The sequence below is a fragment of the Solanum stenotomum genome, chromosome 7, assembly GCF_019186545.1.
Source record: "Solanum stenotomum isolate F172 chromosome 7, ASM1918654v1, whole genome shotgun sequence".
NCBI lineage: Eukaryota > Viridiplantae > Streptophyta > Magnoliopsida > Solanales > Solanaceae > Solanum > Solanum stenotomum.
Window position 1 is genome coordinate 40,650,890 of NC_064288.1, and position 19,642 is coordinate 40,670,531.

Below are 19,642 nucleotides of genomic sequence, written 5' to 3' on the forward strand. Positions count from 1 at the left end.
AAATTTCTTCATAAAAGCATACAAATTATGATATTCCTTCCCTATTTTAACCGAATTATGTAAAGAAACAGTGCAAAAAAAAATCAAGAAAAACACAACAAAAGTACCTTTTAAAAAGGAATAAAGTAATGACAGGGTAAATGAAATTTGTGTCAACAGCAAAATATATTGTAAAGTGAAACTTTATTATAACAAACCCAACCTTCCACGATCAAATAAATATAAAAATTAATTTCAGCATTTAAAAAAATGTTTTCCAACAGTTGAAAGCTTATAGAGCTAATTAGGATTAGGTAGTCCAAATGAGGAAAAGATAAATTTCAGATGAAGAGCATCATTTCAGTATTTACACATTCCAACAGAACAAACGAGTTTGTAATGATTAAGGATTTTAATCACAAGTAAAATGGAGATTGATGTAACTTGTAACAATCACATGTCTGCACTAGATAACTAGTTAGCAGGTGAATTTAATCATCCAGCCAGCCACTATATAGAAATTTACTAGGTAATAAAGAAACCATTTCCCAATTTAACAAACTCAAGCTTTTCTGAGGATCATATATCCGAAAAACAACAGAGTAGAAAGGGGTGGCAAATACCAGAGAAATAGATATGAACCCATTAATGTCTAATTACATGGAAAGTTTACAAAAGCTTGTATAGATTGTTCTTCCTATATATCAAAAACTCACCTTCAAGACAACAAAGAAGATTCACTAAAGATTTCTCGGTGGACCCATTGAAGTGCTCCAAGAGATCAGAAAGGGTAACCTGCATATTTATACATTGTCCTCCTATCAACAAGTAATATGAAAACTTAACATTTCAATGTCACTGCCAAGGACAACTACTTACCCCATCATCAAAGTTCTTGAGCCAGCTCAATATGGATTCTTCTGTGGCAACCAGAGCCCTAAAACTTTCTCCTTCTGCTGCTTCGACCCTCTGGCGTTTTTTATGAATGAGAAAATCACCTTCACTGGATGCAGCTTCTTTCCTAATCTCCTCAGTCAGGAGATGAGATTCTGCTCCTTCAGTCTTTCCAGGAGGAGAAGCACCATTTATACCAGTGATGCCAGGTGCTTCAACTATGTCATCATCTCCTTGCATGTCAGATGGAATAATAGAGTTCTGTAGTACTTCTGATATTTCAGTCAAACATTCATCTTCATTGCAACTTTGTTCGGATTTGGATGAAAATACTTCAGCTGATACTCCTGCCTCTTGCATCGTCAAGTATGCCTTTATCTGACCATAACTTACCTGCTTGTTAAGAAGACATTTAGCTTTAACAATATGATTGGCATGATACCCCACATACGTCACCTATAACGAATGCACTACAATTACAAACAACTGAACGATCTATCATATGAGTGATTTCAACATAGACCTCACCTCTTCTGGTAACTCGGTTTTTATGGGCTTCAATTTTTCTCTACCAACTTTTGAGACAGCATTCTGGATACTTAAGAATGTCTCTCTTTTCAGCCCAGTCTCTTCACAAAACCTGGTCCAATTCATTTTGCATCCCTCTCGTGCAGCTTCGAATATATACTCTAGCACAGTTTGTTCCTTTATTGCTACTGCTCTACCGGGAAAATTCTATATGAAAAAGAATATGTAAGAATTGTAACAGACAAGCTGGAGTTTCATCAAATAAATCCTAATAACATGACTCACAGCAATTTCTTTGAACGTAAGACCATCCTCATGCCACATCTTCCATGCTTCAAATTTTGCTGGTGTTAACTTTTTATTGCTTGGAACTGTGACAGTCTTACTGGGAACAGGGGTTTGACTGGTTGGATCCCCATCCAAAGAAAGATTGCAAGCTTCTGATAGACGCTTAATACTTTGAAGAAAATTATCCCCATACAGTTTTATGAAATGCTGCAATAGAATTGAGAAATCAACTCCAGCAACACCAAACAGTCACAGAAAAGTAACATGCACTAAAAGAAACAGATGTAGAATCCGCTAAACAATCAGGAACCAAAGTAGATCTTAACATAAGATACTCCCTTTCTGCATGGTTTCAGCAATAAAGATGGCAACAAAAGTAAAGCAGAAAGGTGAATCATGGATCAACCTCCTGATAGGGTGCAAAGGGGGAAGAGAGCAAACACAAAAAGCAGGCATCTAAGCACAGAAAATAAAGATGCATGAAGACATAAAACTATAGAAAGGAGCTTACATAGTTTGACAAGTGAATAACATGAATATCACAAGGTACATTCACCTTAAGGTGATTAAATTACCAGGATTATCTCACGCTATGCAACACTTCCCATTACACTGAAATTGCATGAGCCTTTAAGAGTTTCTGGTATGTGTCAACTAGCAAGGCAACAGTTACAAGTATTTAGATACCAGTATCCAACTACTAAGTATACCTGGTTTACGCCATCTATATTTGCTAGTCTTGCTTTTGTAGAAGGCCTTGTCAAGCTTATCCTTTTCAATGTTTGGTCACCACAGACTGCATATCTGGAAGTGACAACTAGACATAAATTTGTATCTCACTTTTATGCATCCAGGGAAAATACTGTCATAACATGGATGTAGCATCCTTCGTAATTCAATTATCATACGGATATTTGTCAAACCAAATTTCCACAAGAATGTGCTAAGTATTGTATTATGTACTTACGGAGCAGTTCCAGTAGCTCTGGCAAGCTTAATTCTCTCTTCTATAAGTATTTTGTACAGTTGAGTTTCAGCCTGAATAATCCACAAAGGAAAAGTATTATTAGTGTGGGAACCACTAAATTCAAATATGGAAGCCAAATTACGCCAAACATTTGAGTAGCCTGTGAAACTATGGAAATGCATTTTTTTAATGTCTGATAACATTGTTTCAAGTTCTAGCGCCAATCTGATTCAAAGGAGTTTCAGGCATTACGAAGGACTGTTAGCAGATGAGATGTATATGAAGCATATCAGAACATCCCAGCAACTAAGGCTAGCTGAGGATGTCTGATAATGAGTTCTACCATTTTGCATTAGCAAGAGAACTTTGAGGCAGAGAACTTAGATTTATAGGGATTTATTAAGGTCTTTGCTGCATACAGTGGCATATGTAGGATTAAGTACGCAGGTTCAGCCAAGTGCTAACTGGCAATGGAGAAGACATAGACTTGAAAGGCAGATCAGCCCGCAACTCTACTTTTTGGTTCATAACGTGGGAGGCCGCAATTCTTCTTAAATAATTGGACAAAACAATATCATATTGCGTTCACTTTTATTGAATTAAATTAGAACAATCAAATTTTAAATCGAACTGATTTTGTCTCTTCAACAAATGCAAAGGTTTTGATTGATTGGCTCTTTTTTCCGAGTTCAGTGCACTGAGAGGTCAAAACTTGATTTTTGAAAGTTCAAAAAATATTTTAAGAGAAATATTTCTTCAATAAATTTAAAAGCGAATTATAAACTAAAATTCTAATAGGATAAACTCTAAATACAAAAATGATTAACAACAAATCCATTAACTTAAAGGAAAATATAACCTTAACTAAGTCTTATTTAATTCAAACCATTTTTACTGTAACATGTTGCTTTAACAAACTTAACATTTCATTGAATCATAATGGATTTTACTTTCTTTTTTTTATGACTGTGGTTTCCAGGCCAGCTTTCGCGCACCTCGACTAATACCACGGAATACATGTCACCTCCCATCAGCAACAGGTAACTCTGTGTAACACCTCGGAAGTTGGAAGTTGAGATTGGAAAGGAAAAATTTCATTTTTGGCACTGATGCAGTGATCTACGAGTCCGACCTACGGAACATAGGAAGTCCTACGTTCCGTAGGAAGGAAGTCGTAGGTCTTGGTTTGAGATTTGGAAGATGTCAAGTCCCAGTAAGTTAACCTATGAAAGAATAGGACGGATTATAGGGTGGTCTACGGACCGTAGGAAGAACCCGTAGGGTCACTCAAAGAATTGATTTGAGACCTTAGGTCTACGAGAGGATTTGACAAATAGTGGTCTGGCATATGGATCGTAGAATGTACCCGCAAAAGTGATCTAGACTTGGTGAAATTTTCGACTTCAATTTGGACTCTACGGAAGGGGTCTACGGACCGTAGAAAGGAGTACAACCTGTAGGAAGGTTTCGTTGAAGTTGCCTAGGATTTTGAGTCCCATTAAATGATTCTACTGACCAAGACGGTCCATAGAAGTTCCTATTGACCGTAGGTCGAAGTCATAGGGTCTTCCGACTGTTTTTAATTAAAGGTGCCTTGGTCTTTTCCTACCCAATTAACCCCTAATCTATGTCGTTTTGGCCCTATAACTACCCCTATAATCGTTTTTACTCCTAAGACTAAGTCAAAATCCTCTCATTCACTCAATCATCCCAAAATCCCTCAAGTCTTCTTCTCCAAATTCTCCCAAGAGCTCTCAAGGTGGAAGCTAGGGTTTCAAGGTCTTATTCTCCTTGTATTCTTAGGATTTTGATTATCAAGGTATGTGGGTATTCACCAATGGACTCCTTTCATCCATTGGGTTCCAAAAGAATCTCAATCTATCAAGTTGATTTCACCCAATTCCATTAGGGTTTCATGCAAATCTCCATGGATCTTATTTATTATGATTCAATTGTTGACATTCAATCTTATTATGCATGATTTGATTCCATTGGGATTTACTTACCACTGAGGACTTTGAGATGGAGGCTCTCCTGTTAGTAGAGGTTGGATCTCTAGAAGCAATCTCCTTGTACCTTAACTACATGCCCCCGTTAGATTGTCTTAAATGACCTAAGCTAGTGAATCCACTTTATGTGACGGAATTCTACCTTGGCAAGTAGATTCTCTTTTTCTGTGTGAGGGTCATACCGGATTCCATGTTATAGCTCACATGGTCTTATTGTCGATTAATAGAAAATATTCCATAAATGAACTATGTTTTCTTCAAAGGTTTTATGAAACCTTCTCAAATGGTTTTAAGTATGTATTGACCTCGTACATGATTTATGATTTCTTTATAATGGCTTTTATCACGTTTTACTCGGTCTTGCATATCATGTTTAAGCTCCTCATGTTATCATGCCTATGTTTTTATACATTTCCCCATACTTACTGCATCATCGTACTAATGCATATTTGTACCTATATTGGCTCATAATATAGGGTCTGACGTTCCTCCTCCCGCTCATGGCTAGCTTGGATTGTTCTATTAGCACATTGGATTGGTGAGTCCTTCATGCTCCGCGGATAAGACCATTGATGCTTTATTGCTTTGATTGTCTTTAGTTTCCGACTTGAACATGGTGTATGGGTTACGTCTCAACCACTGTTATGATGTTAGAAAGGGTATGTCAGACAAAGTTAAGTATTCCGCACTTTATGTTCATATTCTTTTTATGATATGAGACTTATGTTACTTATTCTCTCTTGTTGTACTTCTTTTACATCATGCTTAAGTCAAGTGGCTTGTTTAGGGTCTCTCGGGATCTTATTCGCCATGTCACGTCTAGGGTGTACTTTGGGTCGTGACACTCTGCCCACCAAGGGTAGGACAGATGGGAAGAATCACCTAGTGTTTTTTGTCTCTACTGAGTTTTCAATCTATTAAATAAACTCTAAAAGTTAAATAAACTAAATTACTTTTATTGTGTGTGAAAATAAACTTATTATATATAAAGTATAAACGGTCTTTAAAAAAATGAGACTAAGATCTTGGTTTAATCACTTATTCTAAATCAAAAATGTGCCTAAAAGAATAAAAACTCTGTTTGGATTACCCATTCAACTAGTAAAACTAATTATAAAGACACCACTATGTCATCAAAGCAAAAAAGCCCCAAAACACTCTAAGGTCCATTGGGCTTTTAAGTGCAAAGCACAAATAAAATGTGTGCTTTAATGAAGAAAAGCAAAAATGGAGTAAAAATACAAATATGTTAGTCCATGACTAGTAATTATAATAAAAAATAACAAATATATATGGACAAAGAAATTGGAAAATAAATTATGATAAAGGGAAATGTCAATTGTTTAGTGTTGCCTATTCATGATACGCTCATTGGCAAGGAATGGCGACACTGAAGCGCCCACGAAGGGAGGCGAAACGAACAACACATTTTGATAACACTGGCCCACCATCACTATTGTTTTACCCAGTTAAATCATATTCATCTTTGATCATCAAAAGCTCTTCAAAAGCTTTTAATCCAAACACATTTAAATTAAATGAGGTATAAGGAGTCCTCCCCAATTAACTGTCTCCAATTCCTATTGTAAAAAAGCATGCACTTCTGGGACAATAAATTCATCATCTATTTTTAAAATGGCCTTAAAAGGAAAAATAGGGAATCTAAACTCTAACTCCCATCTCTCCAAGAGAATGAATCCCCTTAACCAGTAAGCAGATTCAGTTTATGCTACAAAAGTAAAAATAATTAAAAAGTTCTTACACCCATAAACACACATTATGGCAAGGCGGGGTCGGATGAATCCTAACCCTCTTGCATCAAGGAGGTTCTGCTGCAGATTGCATATTAGATAGAACCATAATATAAGTCTTTTCAGGATTTGGAAGACACTAATATGAAGAAAGGAAATAGTTATGACGCAACAATAAGGATAATATGAATCACACAACTGCTGTCTGAAAAAAAAGGGAAATATAAAGAGCACATACTTGTGAAAATCCTTCAAATTCCTTAAAAGCCAAACCATTGATCTCACTCGTTTCACTGGGTGTATCTATGTTTTTCTCATCAAGATCCATTTCAGGAGTCTCCGGCAAAAACAGTGGAGGTTGATGATCAGGGTTACTAGATCTCAGAAACTGCAATCCTTTTTCACTGACACTGATGCATGAATTTTAACATTGTTTCATTCATTTGCAGATATACAATAAGATGTCAAGAAGGAGATAAAGAAAAGATCCATGATTGACAGACGTGTCTATGAAAATGTTAAAACAAATTCTAGAAGTCAAAAGACATTGGCGAAGTATCTACCTCACAGTTTTGTACATATCTTTGAAGGTTTCTACCAAATAATCTGCAACAAGGCAAATTTTCTGTTAAAATTCCTTGTAATTTAAAGTTAATGAAAAACATAAGGCCTTACACTTAGTACTCAGCATTATCTCACAAGGAAAAGAAGAACTGCTTGAGTGAATATACACATTGAAACTTATGATCCTCTATCCAGTATAGAAAAGAGGGACCTTCATGTAGCTAATACCAGAGATAAGTTGGACTGAGATTTATTGATATAAAAGCATGAATGTGTTGCTCATACATACCACGTGAAATCAATTGGTAAGCCAGTCCCTTCCACCAATTTGCAGATAATTCTTTCCCAAGACCATGAAATGGAAGCTTGTCAAACTGAGCATCAACAATTTTCTTGGACTGTCATTTCCGAAGGGGTTAGTACAAGGAGCTTGGTGTTTTAGGCAGTCAACTAAGGATGAACCAATAATTCAACAGAAAACTATTGAACTTTCAACAATATGCAATAAGGATTTATATTTGACAAAATGAACAATGGCGACACAAGTTCAGTACCTGACCCTTAACAAAGGAGTAACGAGCTTCCTTACACACCTTAAAACAAAAAGTCCAACTCATCTTAATCTAGCCTATACAGATATCAACTGGAAACATTTACACTAAAACGAAAATTACATTTTTTGTGAGTTTGTATTATTTGAAATTAGAAGCTTCAAAAACATGTAAGTACATCTCTACATAAAGATAATGATATTGCATCCAATTTTTGTCCGGACTACTTTCCATTTTAACCGTGTCAATTCTAAAATAGATGGACCCCTTTTGGTTAACTACTTTGTTTGGCAGGTGGGAAAGAGCAAAGTGAGGAAACACTGCAGTTCAAGGATGCAAGCTATAATCTCTACCAGGGGGGCTCTACATTAATTCTCCTGTTTGAAAGAATTCAAATCAATGTTGTTAATACTTGATTATATTATATGTCACTGATTAGGCATCATTTTTTTTAATTGAAAAATCATTATTTTGTGTCTTCCAAATGTTTTTTTTCAATCTTCACTTCACAAACGCCAATACAATTACAAACTTCTCTGACATCATAACCAAATATTAGATTCTTTAATGTTTTCCACTCAAAAATAGGCCTTACAAGTGGGAAGACATAGTATTCAAGAATTCATCTCCTAGTTAAACAATAATCAAACATATTCTCAATTTAAAGATTTCAATGATAGCTTACTCGAGATCCACGAAGAATTCCTATGGGTAGATTCAAGCCCCAACAGCCTCCACATGACTGAATACAAGCCATAAGAAGAAATGCTTCTCTTGACAAGTCCTTTTCCTTCATTGAGCTAGTGCAAATATCACAGTTTCCTGGAAACCATATTGAGATTCGTTTCACTCTCTTTAAGTAATTGTCCGTACCTCATACCCAAGTGTTGAAACCCAGAATGCTTTCAACCAGTATATTCAAAAAGTCCATACCATTACCCACCAGAACATTTCAAAGCACATAGCTATTGTATCATTCAGTTCTTGTTCTTCTTTAAAGTATGTCGGGAATTTTTCAATGTTGTAGACACAAACACTAATTTCATGCAACAATGCTCTTACCCTCAAAAATGTGAATTCAGACAAGTCAAATCTGTTTCCTAGATGCTTTGCAGTTTAAGTTGATACATACATTGAACTCTTTTATAAGATCCCAATTACATAAATAAGACATCCTTTTTTTTCTAAGGTTATAAATTTTATTAATGTTAAGCAGAAACATGCTCATATATAACAAGTATATCAAAAAGAAGAAAACCTATGAAAAGGGATGGTTTTCTACAAACAGAAAAAATGACACCCAATCTTCTATACATAGTCTTGTGGCTGCACCAAAAAGAAATAAGGAATAAGATACTACTTCCTAACAGGTTGCACAAAACTGTCCGATACTCCTTGATTTTTCTCAAATCAACCACTTCATTAGCCACCAAAACTGCATCAAGTATATATTTGCCTCCAAGAAAACATTCTACAAAGTAGATATGGTCTCATCCAAGACCCTCTATAGTCTATTGGAAAGCACCTTAGGAGTAATCTTATATATGATTCCCACTAGACTAATAAAATTCTAGTTTTTGATGCTCGATATTTTTTCTCTATTTAAAATGATGATAATGAATCAATCAAAGTGAATCAATCCAAGCCTGGAGCTTTGTCACATGCACAACACTACGCCAACCCTCGCCTCCTCTTCCTCAGTTATCCTCTCCAACCAATCTCTTTTTTCCTCCACTATTTTGTTTAAACCCTATAGCCACCCCCCCCCCCCCCCCCCCCCCCCCCCCCCCCCCCTCCCCCCCCCAACCCCCCTCTTTTCCCCCCCCCCTTTTTTTTTAACACCAACCGCCCCCCCCCCCCCCCCCCCCAAAAAAAAAAAATTAGGCCTCTAAACTGCTTCTTCTTTAAATAAAAATAATAAACAGCTATAAAAATCTACAATGGTTCCTTCTACTTCATCCTCCCCCACATTTAAACCTTGTTTAAATCTATGAAAATTTGCAATTGCTACCCTGTAAAAGAAGTTTGTATTTGGATCTCCTTCCTCCAACAACAACCACCTCAACTTCCGTCCCCAACTAGTTTCTTGGGCGAACTCCAAAAGGTTATGTCCCTTTTCAAACCCTTTTTCCTATCTCTCCATATCCTTAACTCCTTCCCCTACACCACCTCTATAATTTCCCCACCTCATTCATGATTTCCCTCATTTTCACCTCTACCCTTCCAAACACCTTTTCGTTCCACATCTTTAATTGTTTTTAAACATCTTCAACTTTTTAGCTAGCCTGAATGACGTATTCCCCACCACTTTGTAGTTGTTCCACCATCCCACCACGTTTTCATCAAAGTCCATGTTATCAAATCTGATAGGAGTTCTAATGTTTCATCCTCCTCCTCTGTCCAACAAAATGGGTGAGTGATTCGATGTCAACCTCAGAACGATAGTTTGGATCACACTTGGAGCCAACTCCTCTCATCAGGTCGACACCAAAAAGCTATCGAGCCTCGATCTAGAAGTTGAGTCTCCAACCTGACCCAAGTGAATCTATAAGACTTGTTAAGGTAAGAGTTAAGACAATAGTTATCAATAAACTCTTATAACTCCTTCATTGCCCTAGATACCACCATACACGCCACCCTCTCCTCCAGGAATCTAATGGTGTTAAGGTTCTTCCTAGTACCCATGGAATATTCCAACTACCATCTTACCAAAAAGCCAACTTGGACCCCTCCCATGCAGGGCCATAAACTCCCCAAAACCCCATTTACTATCTCATTCCCGATATACTTAAGTCTTGTCACTAACATAAACTCATTTTTATTCATCTTCATCCTCTCTTTCTTCCTTTCATCCCAAAGTTACATGACTCCCAAGCATTTCCTCGAGCTGATATTTTACCCACCTACCCCCCACCGCCTTAATGCTTCTCACAATACTACCTGAAACCATCTTTATTTTTGTCTCTTAAAACAAATTAAGTTTGTCCACCATGCTCTAATCTTTTCCTTCATGATGGCCCTTTACTATGGTCATTCAGTCTTCTCACATTCCAACTAATGATCTTACTATCCATCAACATTTATTATATCTTCCCCCCTACTCCCCTCTTCCATCGCCTACAACACTGTTGTAGAGGTGTCGGAGACAACATCGACTTTGAAAACGAAGGATCTCTCACTACCCATACCATGGGGGCATTAATCCTAAACTAGAAAGAAAACAATTCGTCATAATCATCGTTGATCTCGCTGGAGAAGATCTAACTAAACTTGAAGTCGAACAAACCTTGTCCACACGCTTTATGTGGTTCTAACCTTTACTCAGTCTATTCCAACCCCCACCCATCCCACGCTTGAGGATTCAAAGTGTGCTTGGATCGCTATTCCAACCAACCAATGCAACAAAAAGGTCAGAGAATCAATTAAGTTTCTTTTTCACTCTCTTTCCCCTATAAAAGTACCATTGCCCTAGTATTGAGCTTGTGAGACGATTCTGAGCAAGGAGATAGCCTTTTCATTGAATTTTGACCAGTTACTAGCATCGAAACAAGAGATTTGCATCGACTATTCCTATTTTGAGTGGCCCCTTTATTCAAGCTTGTTGGTAGTCAGTCCTTCATAATTTAACCTTACTAAACAAAGTGGATTGATGAATTGGTCTATATTCCTCCGCCAAACCGGTCCACTAACCCAAGGGCATATAGGTCTTATCATTCTCTCGCTTCTCTTTGTAGTCTTGACAAATTTGGACCCCTCATCATCCAGCATGTTAATTTTACCCATTTACTGCCATTTCACCATTTTTCTCTACCAGGAACTTTTGCCCCCATAATCCCAGGTCTTTTTACCTCCTCCCCCGCTCTCTTCTCCTCCCTCATTCCTTCTCTTACACTTTTCTGCGCCAGACTTTGAAGGTTAAATTTTAGTGTTAACCAAACCCTTAAATAAAATCACCCCTCTTCACTACCATAGACACTAAATCTTCTCCCCCCCCCCCCCCCTCCCCACTCTAACATACACCTTTACTCTACCATTATCCGCTTGATTATAGTAAAGATCAATGAAACCTCCACATATATTCCCAGCTTTTTTGAACAATTCATAATAGTAATACCACAACTGTCGGCATTCCGGCAACATTTATGACCATGACATCTTCCTTTCTTTTTGTTCTTCACATCTTTTTATCTCCCATCTTTCCAATCAAATAGTTATCGCCCATCCATCTCACAAACTTACCCAGAACACGCATAACTTCTGCCTCAAAAGCAAATTGATACAAAAATGTGTCATCCTCCATAGGTGACATTTTCAACCCTGATGACCCTTCCAAGCCTCCACTGCTCAGTCAGTAACTAGCTCTAATGATCTCATCTTCTTCTCAAAAGTCCCAATCAAACAGGTTCAGAGATACTCCGTCCTTGCCAGTAACTGATGCTTTGATTGTTTGAAAATGGGTTTAAACTCATTGTCCACTCTCTTGCATCCCCCCTTTAAAGACAGTCATCCAATCCAGAGCCTCCTTGTTTGAATGAAAGTTTAGTCTTCTTCCCTCTAGAGAGACCTGGGAGTCTCTCTAGCCATTTTTTTACTTTTCTCGGACCTTCATGTATAAGACATGTCACTAACAGATAACTACTCTAGATCTTTTGTTGGTAACAAATAATAATGGAACTAAAAAGTGAAATCAAACAGAAACATCTAGAAAAGATAAGACAAATGTTCCCAGGAGAGAAGAGATTCTATAGAGATAATACCACAATCATCATGGGCATACTCATCTGCAAAGTAATCCAACAAATATTTTCTTCTACAAGTTGACAGCATGCAGTAATGTTGTGCAGCAGAAAATGCTTCCATAATAGCTTTTTTTTGAGATGCCTGCCCATAAGTCACAAGTATACCAGGATGTATAATAGAGGTAAAGAGACAAATGCAAGAATACGGTCCTTTTGAACAGGGATGATAGAGTAACATACTGAACGAGCTTCTGCAGAGTAGAAATCAGCTTTTCCAAAGTCACTTCTTGTGTAGTAAAGCCAGCAAGCTGAAGGAACGCCATCTCTGCCGCATCGTCCACTTTCCTGGTAGTAAGACTCCAGACTCTTTGGACAGCCGTAGTGTATCACATACCTTACGTTTGGTTTATCTATACCCATGCCAAAAGCAACAGTTGCAACCATGACATAGAATTCATCTCTGATAAATGACCTGCAATAAGAATTGTAGCCTATACTTCACCCATGACCAAACACTAATGACTCCAGGAAAACAAATAAGAATAGCTAAAGAAAGCAGATAATTGGTTTCTGTGGTAGACTTAGGAAGGCCAATTAATCGCCCATACTAGCTTCAAAAGCAAAAGTGCTGAATGAAGAATGATGAAACCTATGAGCCTCCTCACGTGCTTTATTAGCCATTTGACCATGGTAGATTCCAGCTTTGATTCCTGCCTCAAGAAGTGATTTGAAGATCTACAAAAACCATGATAATGGTATTATAAGCCAAGTCACTAGGTCATAGCAGCATTGAGTCACTAGTAAAGCATCATGCACTGTTATGATATCATGAGAACAGCAACAGATCCAACGACTTGATACTATATTGCAACAAGAAGGATCAACAGTCTGTTGAAATCATGAACTCTATCAGAACCTAGCAGAGCTAGCAGATGGAGAAACAGAGTAAAGAATAAATGGAACTACTATGAGGAGAAAAACATTCAGCATTTTCTCAACTGAAACAAACTGTAAGTGCCAAGCAAGCCAAATTTCATGCATCTAACCACAAACCTTGAAAAAAGGAAGACATTGAAGACTAATACTTTCAACATTTCTACTCATTAAGAGATGTAATCAAAGCACTACACTGGAAACATATCATACTAGAATGCTATGAATGTCCCAAGTTGGCAAAACAGAAATCATAGTTTTATCATGGCAGAGATGAAATGTGACCTCTTCAGTGTCTTTGACAGTTGTACAATATACTATTGTTGAATTCGCATTATCTACATATTTAGAGATCTCCTCCACCAGCTGATCAACAAATTGAGAACTACGACTAAAAGATTTGACTCCGTAAAAAAGATTTTTGCGATCAAATGAGCCAATAGCAACATGATGGTCTTTCATCAGCAAGGAGTTGATAATGTCACTCCGAACTCTGAAAATTAAGAAAAGAAATGATTATTCATCCAAAGCTTCTACGAGCTAAATGAAGAGAAGAAAAACTAAGAAATACAAAGTGGTGTGTCAGCTTATATATACTGGTCCAACAAAGCTATAGTGCAAGTTCAATATTTTTATTACCCGGTAAATGACACCTCATGCTATGAGAGACGCAATAAATACTTGACAGTGATTAGAAGTTGTGAGTAGTTTAACCAAAAGCATAGATAGCATAAACCTGATCCAGCTTAACTCACAACAGAAGCCTACTACAGCAACAATGCTTGAAAATTAGGACTAACAGTCCAGAGACGGCAGAAGTTAACACAATAAAATAGACTGTTAGATACAAGAGAAGCGAGGTAAGGTGGTATAGTTAAGGCTGATTTCAAAGTAAAGCTAGCTGACAGTTGAGCTTGGATATAAATTTTCCTTGTATTACTGGGAAACAGCCAATTCACCTTAGTAAACTTCCCTCAAGTACAGTTGTAGATTACATCAAACACTGCAGACCCAACCAAACAGTAGAAATTAAAATATAAAATAGCGTTTGGTAGAAAGTCTACTGTGTGGTCCAGACACTAAAAAGCAGCAAGGTAAGAAAATTATGAGATGGAATAAGATTGCTGAGAAAGAAACTACATCCAATTAGATATCCTGTCCACCTTGTTTCTGAAGCAGAACATGACCCCAAAATCAAAAGAAAAGAAGAAATTGGGGAAGTTATGGAAAAGAAAAGTCAGAGAAAAAAAGTTACAGAACTTGAAAAAGTATTTACTTTTCTGTAGCAGTTGCTGTCAAGCCAACAAATGGAACATTCAAAAGAACATTACGCAGCTTGTCCAACTGCTTATACTCAACCCTGCAAAGGAGAAAAGCAACTTTCTTTAGACAATAGGTAAAACCGTAAAAGGGCAAAGAAATATTATTAAGATAGAAGTAGGTTAATACTGCAAGAGACGACTAAATTGTCCAAGCAATATAGAATTCGAAGAGCAAAGGCATAATGAAGAACCATGCCTGACAAGGCAGAAGTAGAATCGTGCTACAAGAAAGAACAAAAATATCTTGATGGAATAATGCTATAGATCCACTATAAATAACATCTTTAGTTTTCATGCTGTAGAAAATAATATTCATCTGAAGAAACTTTCAACCTAGAGCTCCATGAACCAAAGATAAAGATACGTTAATTCTAAATCTACTTCAATGCACTTCAAGGAATTTAGGTCCACTGATCAGTGCAAATTTATAACCTTAATTACTATGAGTGCCACTTGCACCCTCAGACAGTTGAATCATTTCAAGTTTTCTGATCTTATACAACCATATATCTGTCTTAACATTCATTTTCGCAATATTCACAATGTGAACGAGTTGGGTCTTAAAAGGTTCAACATTTACTACCACATAACATTGTTGGTCTCAAAACCATTCTATACTGGGTGTTAGAAGGTTCAACATTTACTGCCACATAACATTGTTGGTCTCAAAACCATTCTATAACCCTTCGGGATGGCCCAGGGGTTTGGGCTTGAGACTTCCATGTTGGAGGTCTCAAGTTCGAAACCCCTTGCCAGCTAAAGCAAGGGGTTTGCCTCCTGGGTCAAGCTCGCCGCACCGGGCTTGCCTAGTGCGGGTTACCTCTCCTATGTGGTTTGCGAGCTATTGCATAGGAGCGGGGGTTTTACCTTGTGCGCACCCGGTAGCGGCTGCGGGTTTCCCTTGTCATCCAAAAAAAATAAAAATAAAATTTCTAGGCCTTGCCTTGCGATTAGGTAATCTCTTTCAAACAGTACAGAGAAATTTCATACAACAGCACTAAGATGTGAGAAAACAAAAGTACACCATTAGAATAGTCTTCAGTGAAAGGAACCAATAAAAACTATCAGTTTTCAGCCTACTGTACATATTCCTTTATACAACAAAAAAATACAGTAGGTCCTGATCTTCAGCATGGAGTTAGCACTTCCTTCAGAACACCTCTGTTTCGCTTTTTCCACATTGTCCACCCAAACGCATAGACGAATGGTGTTACATATTATCTTCCAGACTTTACCCTAACCTTTTTTGCCTTGGCAATCTATCAGTTCTCTTTCTCAAAACAAAAGCAATCTTTCCTCTGGTGTTGTTCCAGGCATAATTCAAGTCATCCCCGGTGCGTTTAGGAAAAAGGACCATAGTTATCTTGCTGTAGAGCAGTGCAAACATACATGGTTACTTCTTTCGATCTCTCCTCCAAATAGATCCCATCGATTTCATAGCTGAACTTATCTCTTCTGGAGGTTCTCTTGAGACAAGCACGCATGATGAGACACCATCCAAGAGAAACAGGTCACTTTCAAAAGATGTTTCAGATTTCCAGAACTTCCTCCGCTTTGTTGCATTGTACTGTCCATCCCTTTTTGTAAGAGCTAGGCTGCATGTCGTAACAGTAAACATCCACTATCCTTGTGCCTTCCACCCCAGAATCTCGCTCTATTCTAGAGTCTTAAAAGACTGCTACTTTCAAGCACCCAGTAGTTCAAGTTTCTTCTCAAACTCACATCCTATCCCTTTACATTGCACTGAGATAAATTTGTATTACTATAAAGCTGAGGAAATTGCTTCTTCCTGGGGATCTGCTCTATCCAGTTGTCAAGAAAGAAGGATATTTCTTCTGTCATCTATCCACACAGCAATTGCTTCTTGTTGGTACCTTTATATAAATGTTACTTTTACTGATAAAAAAAGAAAAACATATATTCTTCTATCGTTTCCAATTTTAAAATCCACTCTTTTCTCAAAATCTTGTGACATGACCATATGATTTTTCCAGTAACCCACCTATAAGTTCTTGCCACTGCTTTGGTACAACATTCCCCTAGTGTTCCTTATTTCTTTACCAAACATATCCACAAGGAATTTCCCCTATTTACTGAACCCCCAAAGACACTTCTTTAGGAAGCTTCTATTTTTGGATAATAATTAGTATCCGTCTTTTAACACAGGAGGGACCCTTACTTATGTCAAAACACTCTCATATTCTTTATGCCCAGTCCTCCTTAATCTTTAACCCATTGTAGTAATTCCCTATTTCATCAAATGGTAATTTTTCACTTTGCTAGGTATCATTTCATCGCATAGCACTCCACCAACGCTGCTGCAATTTAAGTAATTAAATTTCAATGCTATGCATTACAACTTCACTCTTCATCTATCATTTGGTTCTCCTGTCAAACAGAGTCTATGTGTTAGCATTGTCTACATTTAGGTACAGCAATTGCATCCTATCTCACTTCACCTTCATTTCTAGGGGACTATACTTCCAATTTTATGAATTATTTCTACCTCTCATAAAATCATTATACTCTAGAGTGGTTCTCCAGATGGTGAGAAAAAAATGAACATCTAACCAAGAACGAAACTGGGTACCAAGGTCTTTAACTACCATTGTTTCCATTTATTAGCTAGGAAAAACTGTACAGCTCAGAAAATATAATCTTCTTGAGCTTCATTTATCTTCAGCCACTGCTATTCATATCTCTAAATTGAGAATTATTTTGAAGCGGCAAACCATAGACAGGCAAGATACTTAAATAATACTTCTACTAAAATCCTTGCCAAATGGACCAGAGAATCCATGAACAATTCAAAATGTCAAAATATTAGGATAACGTGTTAAGAGGGCCTAACCTGAAATCGTGACCCCATTCTGAGATGCAGTGTGCTTCATCAACAGCCAAGAGACACATCCCTGCTTTCAACAATCTTGACCAGAAACTGCAGCACATTTTGCGAAAAGCATATGTATAGTTAAAGATGCTAAACTCATTGGAAAATACATCTTAAAGATTCTTAACTTGAAAAACATCATTATTTCCAAGTGAAAACCTTGATAAGTGATGACAGAAAACAATAAAAGCAACAACAGCAAAAATAGTTCAATAATAGTCAGTGGAAACCTTTACTAACTGTTTACTGAAAAGTTCCAGTAATTTCCCACATGAGCCAAATAGGTACATCTAAACACTGAAGTAAGAATCATGCAACTGGTGAAGATGAAATTGAAGGCATCCATCAAAAATATTGGAGCCTAACAAGTTACACAGAAAAATCTACTTGCCCACAACTTGATATGAAAACTCACACCTGGAGTGAAAGTAATCTACTGTGAGGTATACAAAAAACTTGTAGAGAAAAATCATGTATCTTGGTGAATTTCTTCAGCAAATATATTATCTGAATCACTGGATATTTGACAAGGCTACAGAAGTAATAAGAATACATAAGTAGGTATTCAAGGAGCTTTTTTACTTAGAGATATGTCTTTCCAGATTACGCACCTGGTAGGAAGAGCACAAGCCTTTTCTGGAGTCATATAGAGAATATCATAGTGACCCAACTCAGCATTGGACTGCACCCCACGATCAGTCTGAGCACTTGAAAGATAGTCAGCTTTAATGCCCCTATGTTTTAATGCCATGACCTACAACAGGACATTATATTTTTCAGAACATATATTTTGTTTATGCTATGAGCAATACAAAGTATTTTACCTGATCTTGCATCAAAGAGATGAGAGGACTTATAACTACAGCAGCCTTTCCAGTTATCAGTGGGGGAACCTGATAGCTTAAACCAACAATTCAAGCAAAATGTTCAGCGCATGTGAATAGTCGTTAAATATTGACAAAAAAGGTTGACGCTTACCACAATGATTTGCCACTGCCGGTGGCCATTATAACCAAACAGTCTTTTCCATCTAAAATCTTCTCTATGATTTCCTTTTGATAAGGTCGAAACTCTGTGTACCCAAAATATTTCTAAAACCATAGGAAACGAAAATTCCATCAAAACAAGGAAGAAATACTAATAACAAAACTAAACACATGCAGATGTGCTGTGGGTTGAACAACAAAACATCAAATCAAACTTTAAACTAAAATCAAGAAATCAAAGATAGGTTAATGAAGGGAAGAATTGAAGAAAACCTTAAGAGTAGACTGCATTTCCATTATCGAGAGAAGCGAATCGCCGTGAACTCACTCTGAGTTTTTACTTTACGGCTAAAGAGGTAATTGTGAATGTTTTGGTATATGTCCCTCCGACTTTTCCAGCTTTGGGCCCTTCTCTTTTCGCGCCATTTTTTTTACTTTTTACGAGAAAAGACATAAATTACCCTCTAAACTTGTGCCGAAATATAAGTTACACGCTCATACTATTGTGATGACCTATCACACTTAATCTTGTTCAAAGTGATATTAATACCCCCTTTCGAAGACAATCTTAGTTGTGTGTAAAAAAAAGTGTTGTACACGCATTTTCATACATAAATAATATTTATTTTTATTTTTAAAAACCTTTATGTCTTGATATAATCTTAAACTTTTACAAAAGAATAAAGATTTGGGCATCTTCCTCCTCTCACGATACATTTTTCTTTTTAAAATATATTTCTTCTTCTTCTCCATTGTTCACAAATTGAAGGAAAAAATAAAAATTTAAAGAGATAATAGGAGTCAGTAAGTCAATTATGAAGTTAAGAGATATTGGCGGCGGCAATAGGATATGGGCAACACCATTATTGCCGGTGGAACAAATAAAATTTTCAGATCTGTAAAATTCTTTTAAAATCTTGATAACTAGTATGTAAATCAAGCATTTCATTAGTATTCTTTGTGTGTAATGATTAATCAAATATGCTATTGATGATTTGAGACATAAAAATGATATTGTGGTGGTTGTAGGTAGTGCTCCGGCAAGAATAGAGAAGACAAAGATGGAGAAATCATTTTCTTCGATGAATTTTTGATAAATTTAGGCAATATAATCATAAATTTTATGTCTAAATGTTATAAGATTTTCAATAGAAATCATTATTTTTCTCGTGATTATTTTTTGGTAATCTTCTCCGGTGAATCCTTCGGAGAGTTCGAATGGAAAATCATAAATTTTAAGT

The 19,642-nt window shown here is 36.9% G+C and overlaps 1 protein-coding gene across 1 annotated transcript; it reads right to left on the bottom strand.

Moving 5' to 3' along the window:
* Positions 1–410: 410 nt before the first annotated feature.
* On the bottom strand, positions 411–18,808 carry LOC125870435 (uncharacterized). The gene is made up of 20 exons (XM_049550872.1): positions 18,675–18,808; positions 18,394–18,506; positions 18,240–18,315; positions 18,027–18,169; positions 17,377–17,463; positions 14,480–14,563; positions 13,489–13,696; positions 12,920–13,005; positions 12,511–12,742; positions 12,289–12,412; positions 8,217–8,353; positions 7,270–7,378; positions 6,980–7,022; positions 6,655–6,826; positions 2,657–2,727; positions 2,400–2,493; positions 1,687–1,896; positions 1,402–1,608; positions 859–1,266; positions 411–774 (listed from the first exon to the last, which is right to left on the bottom strand). Exons 1-20 carry the CDS (start codon positions 18,696–18,698, stop codon positions 649–651), a joined length of 2,754 nt encoding a protein of 917 aa, XP_049406829.1. The 5' UTR covers positions 18,699–18,808; the 3' UTR covers positions 411–648.
* Between the last annotated feature and the right edge of the window lie 834 nt (positions 18,809–19,642).

Coding starts and splice junctions, on each gene's coding strand:
- LOC125870435 (XM_049550872.1), bottom strand. CDS start 18,698: ATGGAAATGCAGTCTACTCTTAAG. Junction 8,354..12,288: donor GTATGCCCATGATGATTGTG/GTATTATCTCTA, acceptor TATGGTTTCCAG/GAAACTGTGATATTTGCACT. Junction 2,494..2,656: donor AGAGCTACTGGAACTGCTCC/GTAAGTACATAA, acceptor TGTCACTTCCAG/ATATGCAGTCTGTGGTGACC.